Below are 16,641 nucleotides of genomic sequence, written 5' to 3'. Positions count from 1 at the left end.
TTGCTGGGCCTCTTGCTGAGATACTTGTATCATCGATAGTCGCAGGTGAAATGCTGTAAGACTGGAGGTTGGCAAACATGGTGCCACTGTTTAAGAAGGGCGGTAAGGACAAGCCAGGGAACTATAGACCTGACCTCAGTGGTGGGCAAATTGTTGGAGGGAATCCTGATGGACCGGACGTACATGTATTTGGAAAGGCAAGGACTGATTTGGGATAGTCAACATGGCTTTGTGCGTGGAAAATCATGTTCACAAAATTGATTGAGTTTTTGATGAAGTAACAAAGAAGATTGATGAGGGCAGAGATGTGATCTATATTGACTTCAGTAAGGCGTTCGACAAGGTTCCCCATGAGAGACTGAATAGCAAGGTTAGATCTCATGGAATACAGGGAGAACTAGCTACTTGGGTACAGAACTGGCTCAAAGGTAGAAGACCTTTGGTGGTGGTGGATGGTTGTTTTTCAGACTGGAGGCCTGTGACCAGTGGAGTGCCACAAGGATCGGTGCTGGGCCCTCTACATTTTGTTATTTACATAAATGATTTGGATGTGAGCATAAGAGGTACAGTTAGTAAGTTTGCAGATGACACCAAAATTGGAGGTGTAGTGGACAGCGAAGAGGGTTACCTCAGATTACAACAGGATCTTGACCAGATGGGCCAATGGGCTGAGAAGTGGCAGATGGAGTTTAATTCAGATAAATGCGAGGTGCTGCATTTTGGGAAAGCAAATCTTAACAGGACTTATACACTTAATGGTAAGGTCTAAGGAGTGTTGCTGAACAAAGAGACCTTGGAGTGCAGGTTCATAGCTCCTTGAAAGTGGAGTGGCAGGTAGATAGGATAGTGAAGGAGGAGTTTGGTATGCTTTCCTTTATTGGCCAAGAGTATTGAGTACAGGAGTTGGGAGGTCATGTTGCGGCTGTATGGGACATTGGTTAGGCCACTGTTGGAATATTGCGTGCAATTCTGGTCTCCTTCCTATCGGAAAGATGTTGTGAAACTTGAAAGGGTTCAGAAAAGATTTACAAGGATGTTGCCAGGGTTGGAAGATCTGAGCTACAGGGAGAGGCTGAACAGGCTGGGGCTGTTTTCCCTGGAGCGTCAGAGGCTGAGGGGTGACCTTATAGAGGTTTACAAAATTATGAGGGGCATGGATAGAATAAATAGGCAAAGTCTTTTCCCTGAGGCTGGGGAGTGCAGAACTAGAGGGCATAGGTTTAGGGTGAGAGGGGAAAGATATAAAAGAGACCTAAGGGGCAACTTTTTCACACAGAGGGTGGTATGTGTATGGAATGAGCTGCGAGAGGATGTGGTGGAGGCTGATACAATTGCAACATTTAAGAGGCATTTGGATGGGTATGTGAATAGGAAGGGTTTGGAGGCATATGGGCCGGGTGCTGGCAGGTGTGACTAGATTGGGTTGGGATATCTGGTCGGCATGGACGGGTTGGACCGAAGGGTCTGTTTCCATGCTGTGCATCTCTATGACTCTAACTAGATACCCACTGACAGCATACAAAGGCCCCGGTTTTTGAGTTCATGCCTCATCATGTGGTTTGAAATTGTTTGTTATCTCGTTGTGAATGCTTATTTATTTTTGCAGGTTACGCTACAACAGGGGATTTGCGAACTCTGTCTACAGCCTACCCAGTGTTAAAGGATGTGGTGCAGCACACGGCAGGAGTATTGGACCTTTTAAATGTGCACAGAGAGGTTTGTTGCTGGTCTGCAGTTTGGAACTATTGTTTAGATTGGAATTTTATTTTGGTTGTGTTGTTTCATTTAGCCCCTCAACCTCTTGATTGATATTTCTGCAGGGAGTTGGACTCAATGTTGATCTATATCTAAAGGCTTGAGAGCTGCCTGTTCCTAGTTCTCAGTTTCCTTAGAAATCCTGTTTAGCTCTTGTTCTAATCCCTTTTGTAGTCCCAATTGCTGATTGCTCCCTGCTGGATACCCAGTTCCCATTAGAATCCATGCTGGAATTCCATCTCTCATTATCTGCATTTTAAGAGTGAGGACTATAAAGTCTTTTTTAAAGTGTTATGGTCTGCAGTTATTCAAATCCCCAGCCCTTTTAAAATGAGAGAATGTAGACTAGTCTGTCGCTGTTAGTTAGGATAAAAATCATACGACATTGGTTGACAGACTATCTGACGTAGCAGTTTCTATAGGCACCGTTGTTGATATTTCCTGGGTGCTGTTATTAGCTCGAGGCCCGTTTTGAATGTATGATTAAGTTTCCTTTCCAGAGAGTGGATATGCATGTTTTGATTGAGGTTCGAGAGGCTATTAAAGGACATCTTTGATGTGATGGTGAATAAAAAGTTGTTTTTAGAACAGTCTACTTAAGATTTAAAATCCGTGAATGAGAGTTTTCTTTTTTCAGCATTATATACGTATGTGTGAGAGCTGAATTGTATTGTTAGAGGCTTAATCTCTTGTCATCTCCTCACGGGTGACACAGTGACTCCACACTGCTGCTTTACAGCCCCAGCCTCTGTCGACTGTCTATCTGTGCACAGCACCTGGAGGAAAGCTATGCAGACACGGGGAGTACTTGGAAACTTTCACAGACAGTGGAATTGAATCTGAGTCCCTGGCACTGTGAGGCAGTAGTGCTCACCACTGAGTCACTGTGCTAAAATATTAACATGTAAATTTTCAAATGTGTTATGGCCTCTGGAAAGACCAATAATCTTTACAATGAAACTTAAGATTTTGGGAGTGATGATGATTAGCTCAAAGAATGACATCAAGATTTCACATTTTATAAAACCTTTACTGTATCAAATGAGTAAAACTCTCTAATGACTAAACACCCTTTTGTGGGCAAGTAAAAAATGTTAAAGTAGAGACATAAACAATATTATCACTCCCATAGAAGTGGGGTGGCACAAATGTTGTAGCAAATAGTTGATAATTGCTTCCACCTTCGAGTGGGTTGCTTCTCTTCCATTTTGCTACTCAAGAAACCTCTAATGTGTGAAATGACTCACGAGAAGAGCTAGACTAATTTTCTTCCGCCAGGTCCAACCTAGGGAAATCGTCCAGCCTTTCTCAACACTTAGAGTCATAGAGATGTACAGCATGGAAACAGACCCCTTGGTCCAACTTGGCCATGCGGACCAGATATCCCAAACTAATCTAGTCCCATTTGCCAGCACCCGGCCCATATCCCTCCAAACCGTTCCCATTCATATACCCATCCAAATACCATTTAAATGTTGCAGTTGTACCAGCCCCCACCACTTCCTCTGGCAGCTCATTCCATACACTTACAGTGCGTGAAAAAGTTGCCCCTTACATCTCTTTTGTATCTTTCCCTCTCACCCTAAACCTATGCCCTCTCGTTCTGGACTCCCCGACCCCAGGGAAGAGACATTGTCTATTTATCCTATCCATGCCCCTCATGATTTCTTAAACCTCTGTAAGGTCACCCCTCAGCCTCTGACGCTCCAGGGAAAACAGCCCCAGCCTGTTCAGCCTCTCTCTATAGCTCAAATCCTCCAACCCTGGCAACATCCTTGTATATCTTTTCTGAACCCTTTCAAGTTTCACAACATCTTTCCGATAGGAAGGAGACCAGAATTGCACGCGATGTTCCAAAAGTGGCCGAACCAATGTCCTGTACAGCCATAACATGACCTCCCAACTCAATATCCCAAACTAATCTAGTCCCATTTGCCAGCACCCGGCCTATATCCCTCCATAATCAATACTCAATACTCTGACCAATAAAGGAAAGCATTCCAAACACCTTCCTCACTATCCTATCTACCTGCAACTCTACTTTCAATGAGCTATGAACTTGTACTCCAAGGTCTCTTTGTTCAGTAGCACTCTCTAGGACCTTACCATTAAGTGTATAAGTCCTGCTAAGATTTGCTTTCCCAAAATGCAGCACCTCGCATTTATCTGAATTAAACTCCATCTGCCACTTCTTAGCCCATTGGCCCATCTGGTCAAGATCCTGTTGTAATCTGAGGTAACCTTCTTCGCTGTCCACTACACCTCCAATTTTGGTGTCATCTGCAACCTTGCTAACTATACCTCCTATGCTCACATCCAAATCATTTATATAAATGATGAAAAGTCGTGCACCCAGCACCGATCCTTGTAGCACTCCACTGGTCACAGGTCTCCAGTCTGAAAAACAACCCTCCACCACACCACCTTCTACCTTTGAGCCAGTTCTGTACCCAAGTAGCTAGTTTTCCCTGTATTCCATGAGATCTAACCTTGCTATTCAGTCTCCCATGGGGAACCTTGTCGAATGCCTTACTGAAATCCATATACATCACGTCCACCACTCTGTCCTCATCAATCCTCTTTGTTACTTCTTCAAAAAACTCAAATCAATTTTGTGAGCATGATTTTCCATGCACAAAATCATGTTGACTATCCCGAATCAGTCCTTGCCTTTCCAAATACGTGTACGTCTCGTATTTTAGAATTTCCTCCAACAACTTCCCCACCGCCAACATCAGGCTGACTGGTCTGTAGTTCCCTGGCTTGTCCTTACCCCCCTTCTTAAACAGTGGCACCACGTTCGCCAACCTCCAGTCTTCCAGCACCTCACCTGTGATTGTCGATGATACAAATATTTCAGCAAGGGGCCCAGCAATCACTTCCCTAGCTTCCCAAAGAGTTTGAGGGTACACTGATCAGGTCCTGGGGATTTGTCCACTTTTATGTGTTTCAAGACATCCAGCACTTCCTCCTTTGTAATATGGGCATTCTATTTCCCTACATTCTATACCTTCCATGTCCTTTTCCACAGTAAATACTGATGCAAAGTACTCGTTTAGCATCTCCCCCATCTCCTGCAGCTCCACAGAAAGGATGTCTTGCTGATCTTTGAGGGGCCCTATTCTCTCCCTAGTTACCTTTTGTCCTTAATGTATTTGTAAAATTCCTTTGGATTCTCCTTAATTCTGTGTGCCAAAACTGTATCATGTCCTCTTTTTGCCTTCCTGATTTCTTTCTTAAGTATACTCCAACTGCCTTTATACGCTTCTAAGGATTCATTCGATCTATCTTGTCTATACCTGACATATACTTTTTTTTTCTTAACCAAACTGTCAATTTCTTTAGTCATCCAGCATTCCCTACACCCACCAGCCTTTCCTTTCACCCTTACAGGAATAAACTGTCTCTGGACTCTCATTATCTCATTTCTGAAGGCTTCCCATTTTCTAGCCGTCCCTTTACTCGTGAATATCTGCTCCCGATCAGCTTTTGAAAGTTCTGCCTAATACCATCAAAATTAGCTTTCCTCCAATTTAGAACTTCAACTTTTAGATCTGGTCAATCCTTTTCCATCACTATTTTAAAACTAATAGAACTGTGGTCGCTGGCCCCAAAGTGCTCCCCCACTGATACCTCAGTCACCTGCCCTGCCTTATTTCCCAAGAATAAGGGGCAACTTTTTCACACAGAGGGTGGTACGTGTATGGAATGGGCTGCCAGAGGATGTGGTGGAGGCTGGTACAATTGCAACATTTAAGAGGCATTTGGATGGGTATTTGAGTAGGAAGGGTTTGGAGGCATATGGGCCAGGTGCTGGCAGGTGAGACTAGATTGGGTTGGGATATCTGGTCGGCATGGACGGGTTGGACCGAAGGGTCTGTTTCCGTGCTGTACATCTCTATGACTCTAATTGGTCAAGTTTTGCACTTTCTCGAGTAGGTACATCCACATATTGAATCAGAAAGTTTTCTTGTACACACTTAACAAATTCCTCTCCATCTAAACCCTTAACACTATGGCATTCTCAAAGTTAAAATGTTTGCAAAGTTAAAATCCCCTCCCATAACCACCCTATTATTCTTACAGAAAACTGAGATCTCCTTAGAAATTTGTTTCTCAATTTCCTGCTCACTATTTGGGTGTCTATTGTACAATCAGAATAGGTGATCATCCCTTTCTTATTTCTCAGTTACACCTAATTAATGTGCCTGGACGTTTTCCCAGGAATATCCTCCCAAGGGCAGCCATAATGTTATCCCTTATCAAAATTGCCAGTCCCATTTCTCTCTTGCCTCACTTTCTATCCTTCCTGTAGCATTTGTATGCTGGAACATTAAGCTGCCAGTCCTGTCCATCCCTGAGCCACATTTCTGTAATTGCTATGATAAAACTTGCTTTTCGTACTGACTGAAGGTTCCTGCCCATGCTACGTGTGTGAATTGTTTCTCCTCTTAAGATGCAGGCCTGATTAATTCTTTGTTCTTGCCCTCTCCCTTTAATGCTGATGTGAATAACTCCTGCATTTGTTTCTATTAGTGTGTTTTTAAATCATGTGAGCTGCTTGATTACTTCACTCAGAACGATCAGATCTGAGAGTTTGTATTGAATTAAACTGAGAATCCTTTCTGAATGATGTTCAGCTACAGAAAGTGCCAATTCGAAGACGGGACAGAAACCGAGGTGTGGAAGTGCTGGTGTCAGAGGATGGTGTAGACTCTGGAAACAGCCACGTTGAAAAGGGGCTTAGTCTCCTTGTGCAGAGTGTGCTTGGGAAATCACTGGATAAGACGGAGCAGCTAAGTAACTGGGAGAGACGACCTCTCCGGCCCCAGCAGATCATTTATGCAGGTGAGCAGCTCCTGGTAAGCTCACTGTTCCATTGTTACCCAGATCTAATGTAAAATGGTCACACTGGCAGGAGTTTGTGCTGAGTAACCTCTTGTACTTCTTTGCATTCTCTGATCTCGGTTATAACGTGAGAAAGACCTTTAAACCATTAGGATTTGGGATCAGTGAACACGGTGCCAGACTGTCTGTCTGGTTTAGTCTCAGTGTTGATAGCTTTGGCTCAATGTGTCACTTCCCTCTGAGTGTCGAGATCATAAATCCAAATCCCAGTCCCTATTTTGTTTTTGAGGCCTTAACGTGCACAAGTTTGCTGCCAAACTTTGTTTATTTCAGTTTTGCATAGCCTAGATCCCTGTGTGTGAAACCAGCACATGTATTCCACTGAGAGTCACTGCATATAGAACGATATCCCAGTGAGTGTGTGTGTGTGTGTGAAAGAGAGAGAGAGACTTTTCCCTAGTGAGAGTCAGTGCATGTGGGACTGTAACCCAGTGAGACTCAGTGTGTGTGTGTGGGGGACTGTACCCCAGTGAGAGTCGGTGTGTGCGTGTGGGACTGTACCCCAGTGAGAGTCAGTGCGTGTGGGACTGTATCCCAGTGACAGTCAGCTACTTGTGGGACTGTACCCCAGTGAGAGTCAGTGTGTGTGTGTGGGGCCTGTATCCCACTGTGAGTCAGTGTGTGTGTGGCACTGTATCACAGTGAGAGTCAGTGTGTGTGAAACTGTACCTCCTCTTAAATGAAAAAAAAATGGACAAATGGGAATAAATGTTACTGTGTGCTCTGCAGCCTCTGATGCCTACTGCCTGCTGGATGTATATGATTCTCTTTGTCGAGAACCACAGCGCTTTGGTTTGAGCTGCAGCCTTGAAGAGTTTTTGATGCTCAAAGTAGAGAAGAAGGCAAGGGGACTGAAACAAAAGAAAAACAAGAGCAGTCCGACCCACCCCTTCCAGGTAGGAAGTTGCACAGGCATATACGATTCATCAACAATTTAAAAGATATGAGTGTGATTCGGGACAATGGGAGCACTGATGGAAGGAACAACTGAATTCAAAATGATGTTTTAGGGAGTGCAGTGTCAGAGAATGCTGCAATGATTTTGTAAGCATGGGGAGGGCTAGAGAGTGGAGGGTACTGTCGAGAAATGGTCGGCAGGTTGAGCAGATACAGAGGGAAATCGGTGCACATTTCTGAGACAGCGTGTCGCTGCTGGTTGAAATGACTGGTCATCCTGCCGAATAGGCTATTGCTCTGTCTGAACCAGGGTCTGAGTATTCAAGGAGCGGGTTGTGACAAATGTCAAGTGGGGTGAGTTTTAGTAAATCCACCCTTTCTGAAGATTAAAGTGTCTCTCTGATATTGTGAGCTTCTTCCGAGCCATCGTTTGTTCCTCTTCCTTTTCACAGTGTGGGCAGACCATGCAGCCAACCTTGTTAAAGGCATCATCCTCCCCTCCTTTATCACCCTCCGAGTTCAGTGTTGTCTGTGACAACATGTTGCAAGGGTTGGGCCGGTACCTGCGTTGTCTTGGAGTGGATGTGAAGATTTTGGAGAATGATGATGATCACAGGAAGGCTGCTGAGGTAAGACAGAATTTAAATTAAGAGAGAGTGTGAGTAATGGTGAAGGAGATAGAGTGAATGGGGAGGGGAAATGGAGATGAAGAGGAGAGGGAAATGGACATTGTGAGGGAGAGGGTATAGTGAGGCACAGTGGGGGAGGGGAGAGAAGACTGGAGGAGTGTGAACAAGGAGGGCAGAGGTAGACTGTAGGGAGTGAGTGAGGTGGGCAGAGGGAGACGGTGAGTGTGGGTGAGCGAGGTGGGCAGGGGGAGACAGTGGGGGTGGGTGAGTGAGGTGGGCAGAGGGAGATGGTCGAGGGTGTCAGTGAAGAGGGCAAAGGGAGATAGAGAGCAAGAGTTTGGCTAGGCAAAGGTGGGGAGGAAAGAGAGGTGATAGATTGCAGTATAAATGAAAGAGAGGTAGGAGAATGAGGAAAGCAAACGTGGAGTGGGTAAAGGAGGGTTATTTAATCAATTCTGGCTGGAGAGAAGAAAGTCACAGATGAATCAGAATGGAAATGCATTGTTGGATCAAGGCTGATAGCTAGGCTGCTGTCCTCAGTGTGGTTTACCCTTGTGAGGAGTAAGGATGATAGTCACTCTTTTGCATCATGTAGGATGTCACTGGCGATAAATTTTCTGACTGCCAATCACAGTACAATCTAACCAGGGACTCCAATGTAAGAGAGCTCATGATGCATCCAGAGAGTGGAAAAACATATCAGAGAACCCTGGTGAGAGAAATGACAAATTAGTAACACTGCAGGGAATCCCACGGCAGAAGTGGTATTGTTTCCACTCTTTTGGATTCTCAATCTTCCAACATTTCAGAGCTGTGTTGCTGCCATATGGGTCATGTGTGTTTGAACACGCACAGGTTGGCTTGGCACCCAGCTGCAAGCAGACTGCTGTTTCTAACCCAACTCAATCAGTGGTCAGACCCTCAGCTTATTGAAGCTCCTCGGATGCTGCCTGAACTGCTGTGCTCTTCCAGCACCACTAATCCAGAATCTGGTTTCCAGCATCTGCAGTCATTGTTTTTACCTCAGCTTATTGAGTTGTTTGTTTCCATGGCTGTCATCCTTTCTCAAATGAAAAATTGTGGTTCCCATTTGCGGTTTGAAAAGAAAAGAAAGTTGCAACAGTCCCAGAGGTCCATAGGGGTGCTGTTTCCTGAGAGGGAGAGACACATGACTGATGCTGAGTTTAACCTGAGTAATTTTTGGGAACAGTAACATGATGTATTGTACTCCTCTCTTCATTTGAAATGTGTCTTGTTTATTTTGAAATATTTATCAAAGATTATTGTTTGGATAAATGCCCTTCTGTTGTTCCATCTCCCAAGTCTAAACCCAGACTCTATTTCATCAATCACTACTTCAAATAGTTATAAGTTCTTCATATTATAATTTTCTAAATTGCTTTAACAAGGTGACTCATTAAGATTATCATTCTGAGATGGTTACCATCCATTGATTTAGGTTTCTCTGGTAACTTAATGAGTAATGAACGTCTCCTTTGTATATTTTTGATCACAAATTTCTGTTATCATTTCTAATTCAGCTTCACAAAGTCTTTTAACATTCTTTTCATTTACAACATGGGCTTCACCAGCCAGGCCAGCATTTATCACAAATCCCTAATTGCTGTAAGGTAATTAAGTGTCAACCATGTTGCTGTGGGTCTGGAGTCATGTGTAGGTCAGACCTGGGAAGGATAGCAGCTTCCTTCCCTGAAGGAAATGAGTGAATCAGAAGAGTTTTTCCAACAGTTGACAATGGTTTTGTGGTCATCATTTGATTCCTAATTCAAGATAATTATTGAAGTCAAATTCCATCATTTGCCTTGGTGGGATTCAAACCCAAGTTCCCAGAATATTAAGTGGATCTCTCGATTAATAGTCTCTCAATGATACCATTAGAATATCATCTCCCCTTTTAGCCATGGCTTCATCTGTTCTAAAGTACCTATCAATGACAAAATATTTGCTAGCTCTGACATCATAATGTTTGGTCCATCATTTGCTTCCATCTTGAAAACTCACTTAATTTTGAGCATCATACAATATCTACAATTCACTTATATAATGTATCATCATTTCGTTAGTGCATCCCTTTCAAACAATATTTTCTCATCTTTGTGTTTTGTGCAACCACTATCTCCCCTTGTCCCTTTTATTTATCTATGAAAGGCTTCAGCTCTGGTACATAACTTGCATTTTTATGATGCTTTCAAGATTTTATAACACCTCAGTAGATCTACAGTAGCTACTTGCGTGCATTCTTTATTTATTTCAGTGTGATCAACTCAGATTTGTTGGTTTTCTTTCCTCTTTCCACCATCACTGTCAGTCTCTCATCAGTCACCCACTGCTTGTCTTTTCTTTACTCTTTTGTTAACATTTCCTTTCTATTTTCTTGTATAACTGTCTTTTTTTGTGTTTTTCCATTTGCTTTATATTTTTTGTTCTAAGGTGCTCTGTTTGCATCCTTCATCCTAAAACCTGAAGGTTTGTGCTTTTATTTAAAGAATGAACGCCTCTTTGTTTTCACCCTTCAAGTTTTCAGGATCCTTGCGAGGGAGGGGGAGCAGCACCAAGTTGTGGTCCACATAGGCACCAACGACATAGGTAGGAAAGGGGATGGGGATTTAAGGCAGAAATTCAGGGAGCTAGGGTGGAAGCTTAGAGCTACGACAAACAAGTTGTTATCTCTGGTTTGTTGCTTGTGTCACGTGCAAGTGAGATGAGGAACAGGGAGAGAGAGGAGTTGAACACGTGCTACAGGGATGGTGCAGGAAGGAGAGTTTTGGATCCCTGGATAATTGGGGCTCTTTCTGGGGAAGTTGGGATCTCTACAAACAGGATGGTCTTCACCTGAACCAGAGGGGTACCATTATCCTGGAGGGTATATTTGCTAATGCTCTTTGGGTGGGTTTAAGCAGGGCGGTGGGAATCTAAATTGTAGTTTGAGTATAGAGGAGATTGAGAGTAGGGATGTCTGAAATAAGGTTTCAGGCTTGCAAGAGGGCACCAGCAAGCAAAATGTTGGTTTGAAGTGTACTTATTTCAATGTCAAGAGCATCCAAAATAAGGTGGGTGCACTTGCAGCATGGGTCTGTACCCAAGATTTCAATGTTGTGGCCATTTCAGAGACATGGGTAGAGCAGGGACAGGAATGTTGTTGCAGGTTCCGGGATTTAGATATTTCAGTAAGAACAGAGAAGATGGTAAAAGAGGTGGGAGTGTGGCATTGTTAGTCAAGGACAGTATTGCGGCTGCAGAAAGGATGTTTGAGCATTCGTCAACTGAGATAGAATTGTATGATATTAGAAACAAAAAAGGACAGGTCACCCTGTTGGGAGTTTTCTATAGTTTTCCAAATAATTCCAGAGATGTAGAGGATAGGATAGCAAAGATGATTCTTGAGAGTGACAGGATAGTTGTTATGGGGGACTTCAACTTCCCAAATATTAACTGGGAATACTATAGTTCAACTACTTTAGATGGGTCAGTTTTGTCTGTTATGTGCAGCAGGGTTTTAGATTAGATTCACTACAGTATGGAAACAGGCTCTTCGGCCCAACAAGTCCACACCGACCCTCCGAAGAGTAACCCACCCAGACCCATTCCCCGACATTTACCCCTGACTAATGTACCTAACACTATGGGCAATTTAACATGGCCAATTCACGTGACATGCACATCTTTGGACTGTGGGAGGAAACCAGAGTACCCGGAGGAAACCCACGCAGACAAGGGGAGAATGTGCAAACACCACACAGACAGTTGCCCAAGGCGGGAATCGAACCCAGCTCCTTGGTGCTGTGATGCAGCAGTGCTAACCACTGAGCCACTGTGCCGCATGTGTTTTCTGACACAGTATGTAGACAGGCCAACGTGGGGCAAAGCCACATTAGATTTGGTCCTGGGTAATGAATCTGGCTAGGTGTTAGATTTGGAGATAGGTGAGTACTTTGGTGATAGTGACAACAATTGAATTATGTTTACTTTAGCGATGAAAAGGCATAGGTATATAGAGAAAGGCAATTGTGATGTAATTAGACAAGATTGAGGATGCAAGGATGGGGAAGGAAACGGCAGGCGATGGGCACAATTGAAATGTGGAGCTTACTCAAGGAACAGCTACTGTGTGTTCTTGATAAGTATGTACCTGTCAGATAGGGAGGAAGTTGTCAAGCACAGGAGCCTTGGTTTACTAAGGAAGTTGAATCTCTTGTCAAGAGGAACAAGAAGGTTTATGTTAGGATGTACAAAGTTAAAAATCACACAACACCAGGTTATAGTCCAGCAGATTTATTTGGAAGCACTAGCTTTCGGAGCACTGCTCCTTCATCAGGTGGTTGTGAAGGCTCAATTCGGACAATTGAGAGGTACAGAGTAGCCAGGATCTAAAGAGAGAGCTAAGACAACGAGGAGGGGACGTGAGAAATTGTTGTTGGATAGGATCAGGGAAAACCCTAAAGCTTTCTATTGGTATATCAGGAATAAAAGAATGACTAGGGTAAGATTAGGGCCAATCAAGCATAGTAGTGGGAAGTTGTGTGTGGAGTCACAGGAGATAGAGTAAGTGCTAAATGAATATTTTTCGTCAGTATTCACGCTGGAATAAGACAATATTGCTGAGGAGAATACTGAGAAACCGGCTACGAGACGAGATGGGATTGAGGTTCACAAGGAGGAGGTGTTAGCAATTCTGAAAAATGTGAAAATAGATACGTCCCCTGGGCCGGATGGGATTTATCCTAGAATTCTCTTGGAAGCCAGGGAGGAGATTGACGAGCCTTTGGCTTTGATCTTTATGTCATCATTGTCTACAGGAATAGTACCAGAAGACTGGAGAATAGCAAGAATGTTCAAGAAGAGGAGTAGAGACAACCCTGGTAATTATAGACCACTGAGCCTTACTTCAGTTGTGGGTGAAGTGTTAGAAAAAGTTATAAGAGATAGAATTTATAATCATCTCAATAGGAATAAGTTGATATGGGATAGTCAGCACGGTTTTGTGAAGGGTAGGTCGTGCCTCAGAAACGTTATTGAATTCTTTGAGAAGGTGACCAAACAGGTGGGATGGTAAAGCCGTTGATGTGGTCTATCTGGGATTTCAGTGAGGTGCTTGATAAGGTTCCCCACAGTACCTAATTGAGAGAGTTTTAGCAGTTTAGATCAGAAATTGGCAAGCTGTAAGAAGACAGAGGGTGGTGGTTAATGAGAAATGTTTAGTTGAGTTACTAGTGGTAACTCAGTGGAGTTGAGTTACTAGTGGTATACCACAAGGATCTGTTTTGGGTCCACCGCGGTTTGTCATTTTTATAAATGACTAGGATGAGGGCATAGAAGGATGGGTTAGTAAATTTGCAGATGACACGAAGGTTGGGACAATTGTGGATAGTGCCAAAGGATATCATAGGTTACAGAGGGACAGAGGTAAGCTGCAGAGGGCTGAGAGATGGCAAATGGAGTTTAATGCAAAAAGTTATGAGAAGTAACAGGAATAGAGAGTACTGGGCTAATGGTAAGATTCTTGGTAGTGCAGATGAGCAGAAAGATCTTGGTGTCCATGTACATCGGTCCCTGAAAGTTGCCACCCAGGTTGATAGGGCCGTTAAGAAGGCATTGGTAGAGGGATCGAGTTTCAGAACCACGAGATCATGCTGCAGCTGTACAAAACTCTAGTGCGGCTGCACTTGGAGTATTGCGTACAGTTCTGGTCACCACATTATGGGAAGGATGCGGAAGCTTTGAAAAGGATTCAGAGGAGATTTACTAGGGTGTTGCTTGGTATGGAGGGAAGGTCTCACAAGGAAAGGCTGAGGGACTTGAGGCTGTTTTCGTTAGAGAGAAGAAGGTTGAGAGGTGACATAATTGATACATACAATATATTCAGAGGGTTAAATCTGGTGCACAGTGAGAACCTTTTTCCTCGGATGGTGATGGCTTGCATGAGGAGACATAGCTTTAAATTGAGGGGTGATAGATATAGGACAGATATCAGAGGTAGGTTCTTTACTCAGAGAGTAGAAGGGGTGTGGAACGTACTCCCTGCAACAGTTGTAGGCACATCAACTTTACGGGTATTTAAGTGGTCATTGGATTGTTAAATGGATGAGAATGAAATAGTGTGGGTTAGATGGGCTTCAGATTGTTTCCACAGGTCGGTGCAACATCGAGGGACGAAGGACCTGTACTGCGCTGGAATGTTCTATGTAATTTGTTAGCATCTAATTAGCTACATATGTCTTTCCTCTTTTGATCTCATCACTTTCATTTATTTTTTGCCATAAGGTGACAATGATCTGAATTTATATCTGCACCAGATGCACACGAATGAATGTTCTTTGTATTGTTTCTAAAATGTTATTTCACAATCACATAATCTATTGATTTTTAAAGCACCATCTGAAGCTCTTGAAGTGTATAGTCTTTTTTATTTCTTAAAGAATGTGTTTGCCAACATTAGATCTGTTTGACAAAATTGTATCAGTCTGTCATTTTTTTCAACCTAATGGCATAATGTACATTCAATCCTGATGCTCCTTTACAAATTTTAATGTTTAAATCACCTATTATAATTAGTTTATTGATCATAACAGTTCTGGATGTCACCATAAAATGCCTCCATTCCCTGCTCTGTGATCTTCGTGCGCAGCTTAAACTTGCGTGTCAACCAGATCAGAAGTCTTTGTTTCAATCTTAATTGTCATTACTCTTTTTGAGGTTGATCAGGAACTTTAAACTGATCCCTTGTATCCTCTGTTAAATAGTTTTGTTTATATTAAATCCATATTCAATGAGAAGATAAAAACAATAATACACAGAAGGAAAGCATTACAGGAAATTCGAGGGAAGGTTGAAGTGGACATTGTCACACTGGAACAACGAGATATGTTTAGCTATTTAGAACATGATGGCAAACTCAATGCAGAAGTTAGAAGCGGTATTGAGATAACCGGGAAGATGTGTTAATGACAAGAAAATCCAAGTTTGTAATAAAAATAAATCTCACACAATACTATATTCCATCCACTTTCCTGTACATTTCCACTATGGGCAATATGTAATGATTTGAGGAAGGAAATAGAGGCTTTTGAAAAATGGATTTTAAGATTGTATACTAAAGATTCCATGTACGGACCATATGGTAAATGAAAAGGTACTTAAAATTGCAAGAGCAAAAAGAACTTCAAAAACATGACATTCAGAAAAGAAATAGTATTTTAGCCTCCCCCACTATTTTAGCCAGAACCAATTGTGTGCCAAACAGCATAGGTAGCAAGTGATACACAAGGAATTCCACAACCAAGAAATCAGATCTAAGATCTGCAGTGCTCCCATGTCTTGTTGTGAAGTCTGGTGAAAAATTAAATGACTTGCTGGGGGAGAATGCTTCATAAAGATCCCCATCTCATGCGACTGGGGAGTCCAGCACATCTATGCAAAAGATACGGGTGAAGTATTTGTAATAATCTGTAGGAAAAAGTGCCAAGGATGACCTAGCTCTGCCTCCTCTGGACGTATCCAATGTCACAAACGTTGTCTTCAGCCAGTTTGATTCACTCTTTGATCACAGGAAATGGGTTGGAGCTACTGGATACCTCAGAGGCAACATTCTAGCAATAGTACTGAAGGCTCCTGAACTTGCTGCTCCCCCTAGCCAAGCTGTTCCATTAATTGCTGGCATCTACCCGACTATGTGGAAAATTGCCCAGGTATGATCTGAAAACATAAAAGCAAGACTCCTCCAACCCGGCCAATTATCACCATGTCAGTCTACACTCAATCGTCAGTAAAGTGATGGAAGGTATCATCAATACTGCTATGAAGCAGCACTTGCTCAGCAATAACCTGCTCAGTGATGCCCAGTTCGGGTTCCGCAAGGGCTACCCAGCTGCAGACCTCATTACAGCCTTGGCTCCTTAGGTAAGAGTGACTGCCTTTGACATCAGATTTAGATTTTATTATCACGTGGACGCGAGTATAGGAGTATAGTGAAAGGTATACAAAGTTGCCATTCTCCGGCGCCATCTTAGTGTATACCAGACAAGATTAAAGACAGAATCAGAAATAAATAGCTAAAAGAAAAGGAGGCGGGTCCAAATCACTCACCCGCCTCCACCATGAGTCCTTGCTGCCAAAAGAACCAAGTCACAAAGTCTATCCCTCAGTTTGTGAACTCTTATATACCCTATGAACCCGCACGCTGTTGGAACTGAAATGCCATTGCCTTTGCTGTCAGGTACCAGTGCTTAACCATATCCTGGAGTTGTGCCGCTGCTGCTGAAACCATATTGCCATTCTTCAGCACCATCTTGTCTCCAGTGACAGTATCACTACCATGAGATCACGCTGGGCTGACCTCAGCAATGCAGCTGCCGCTGAATCTGCCAGGTCCCATACTGGGCTCAAACCTAACGCTGGGCCAACCACGCTGAAGCAGCGGGTGCCTCATTCTGGC

The 16,641-nt window shown here is 43.2% G+C and overlaps 1 protein-coding gene across 15 annotated transcripts in view; it reads left to right on the top strand.

The window, feature by feature from the left end:
* exd3 (exonuclease 3'-5' domain containing 3) overlaps positions 1-16,641 on the top strand; it is a 395,662-nt gene that overhangs the window by 158,384 nt on the left and 220,637 nt on the right. For all 15 annotated transcript variants that reach the window (XM_072566231.1, XM_072566229.1, XM_072566225.1 and 12 more), the window contains 4 exons: positions 1,607-1,716; positions 6,396-6,603; positions 7,393-7,559; positions 8,013-8,189. In XM_072566231.1, the coding sequence (XP_072422332.1) occupies positions 1,607-1,716; positions 6,396-6,603; positions 7,393-7,559; positions 8,013-8,189 (662 nt within the window). The remainder of the gene's footprint in view (positions 1-1,606; positions 1,717-6,395; positions 6,604-7,392; positions 7,560-8,012; positions 8,190-16,641) is intronic.

The sequence above is a fragment of the Chiloscyllium punctatum genome, chromosome 49, assembly GCF_047496795.1.
Source record: "Chiloscyllium punctatum isolate Juve2018m chromosome 49, sChiPun1.3, whole genome shotgun sequence".
NCBI lineage: Eukaryota > Metazoa > Chordata > Chondrichthyes > Orectolobiformes > Hemiscylliidae > Chiloscyllium > Chiloscyllium punctatum.
The sequence above is the reverse complement of the archived record's forward strand: the minus strand, read 5'-3'. Positions and strand labels throughout refer to the sequence as shown.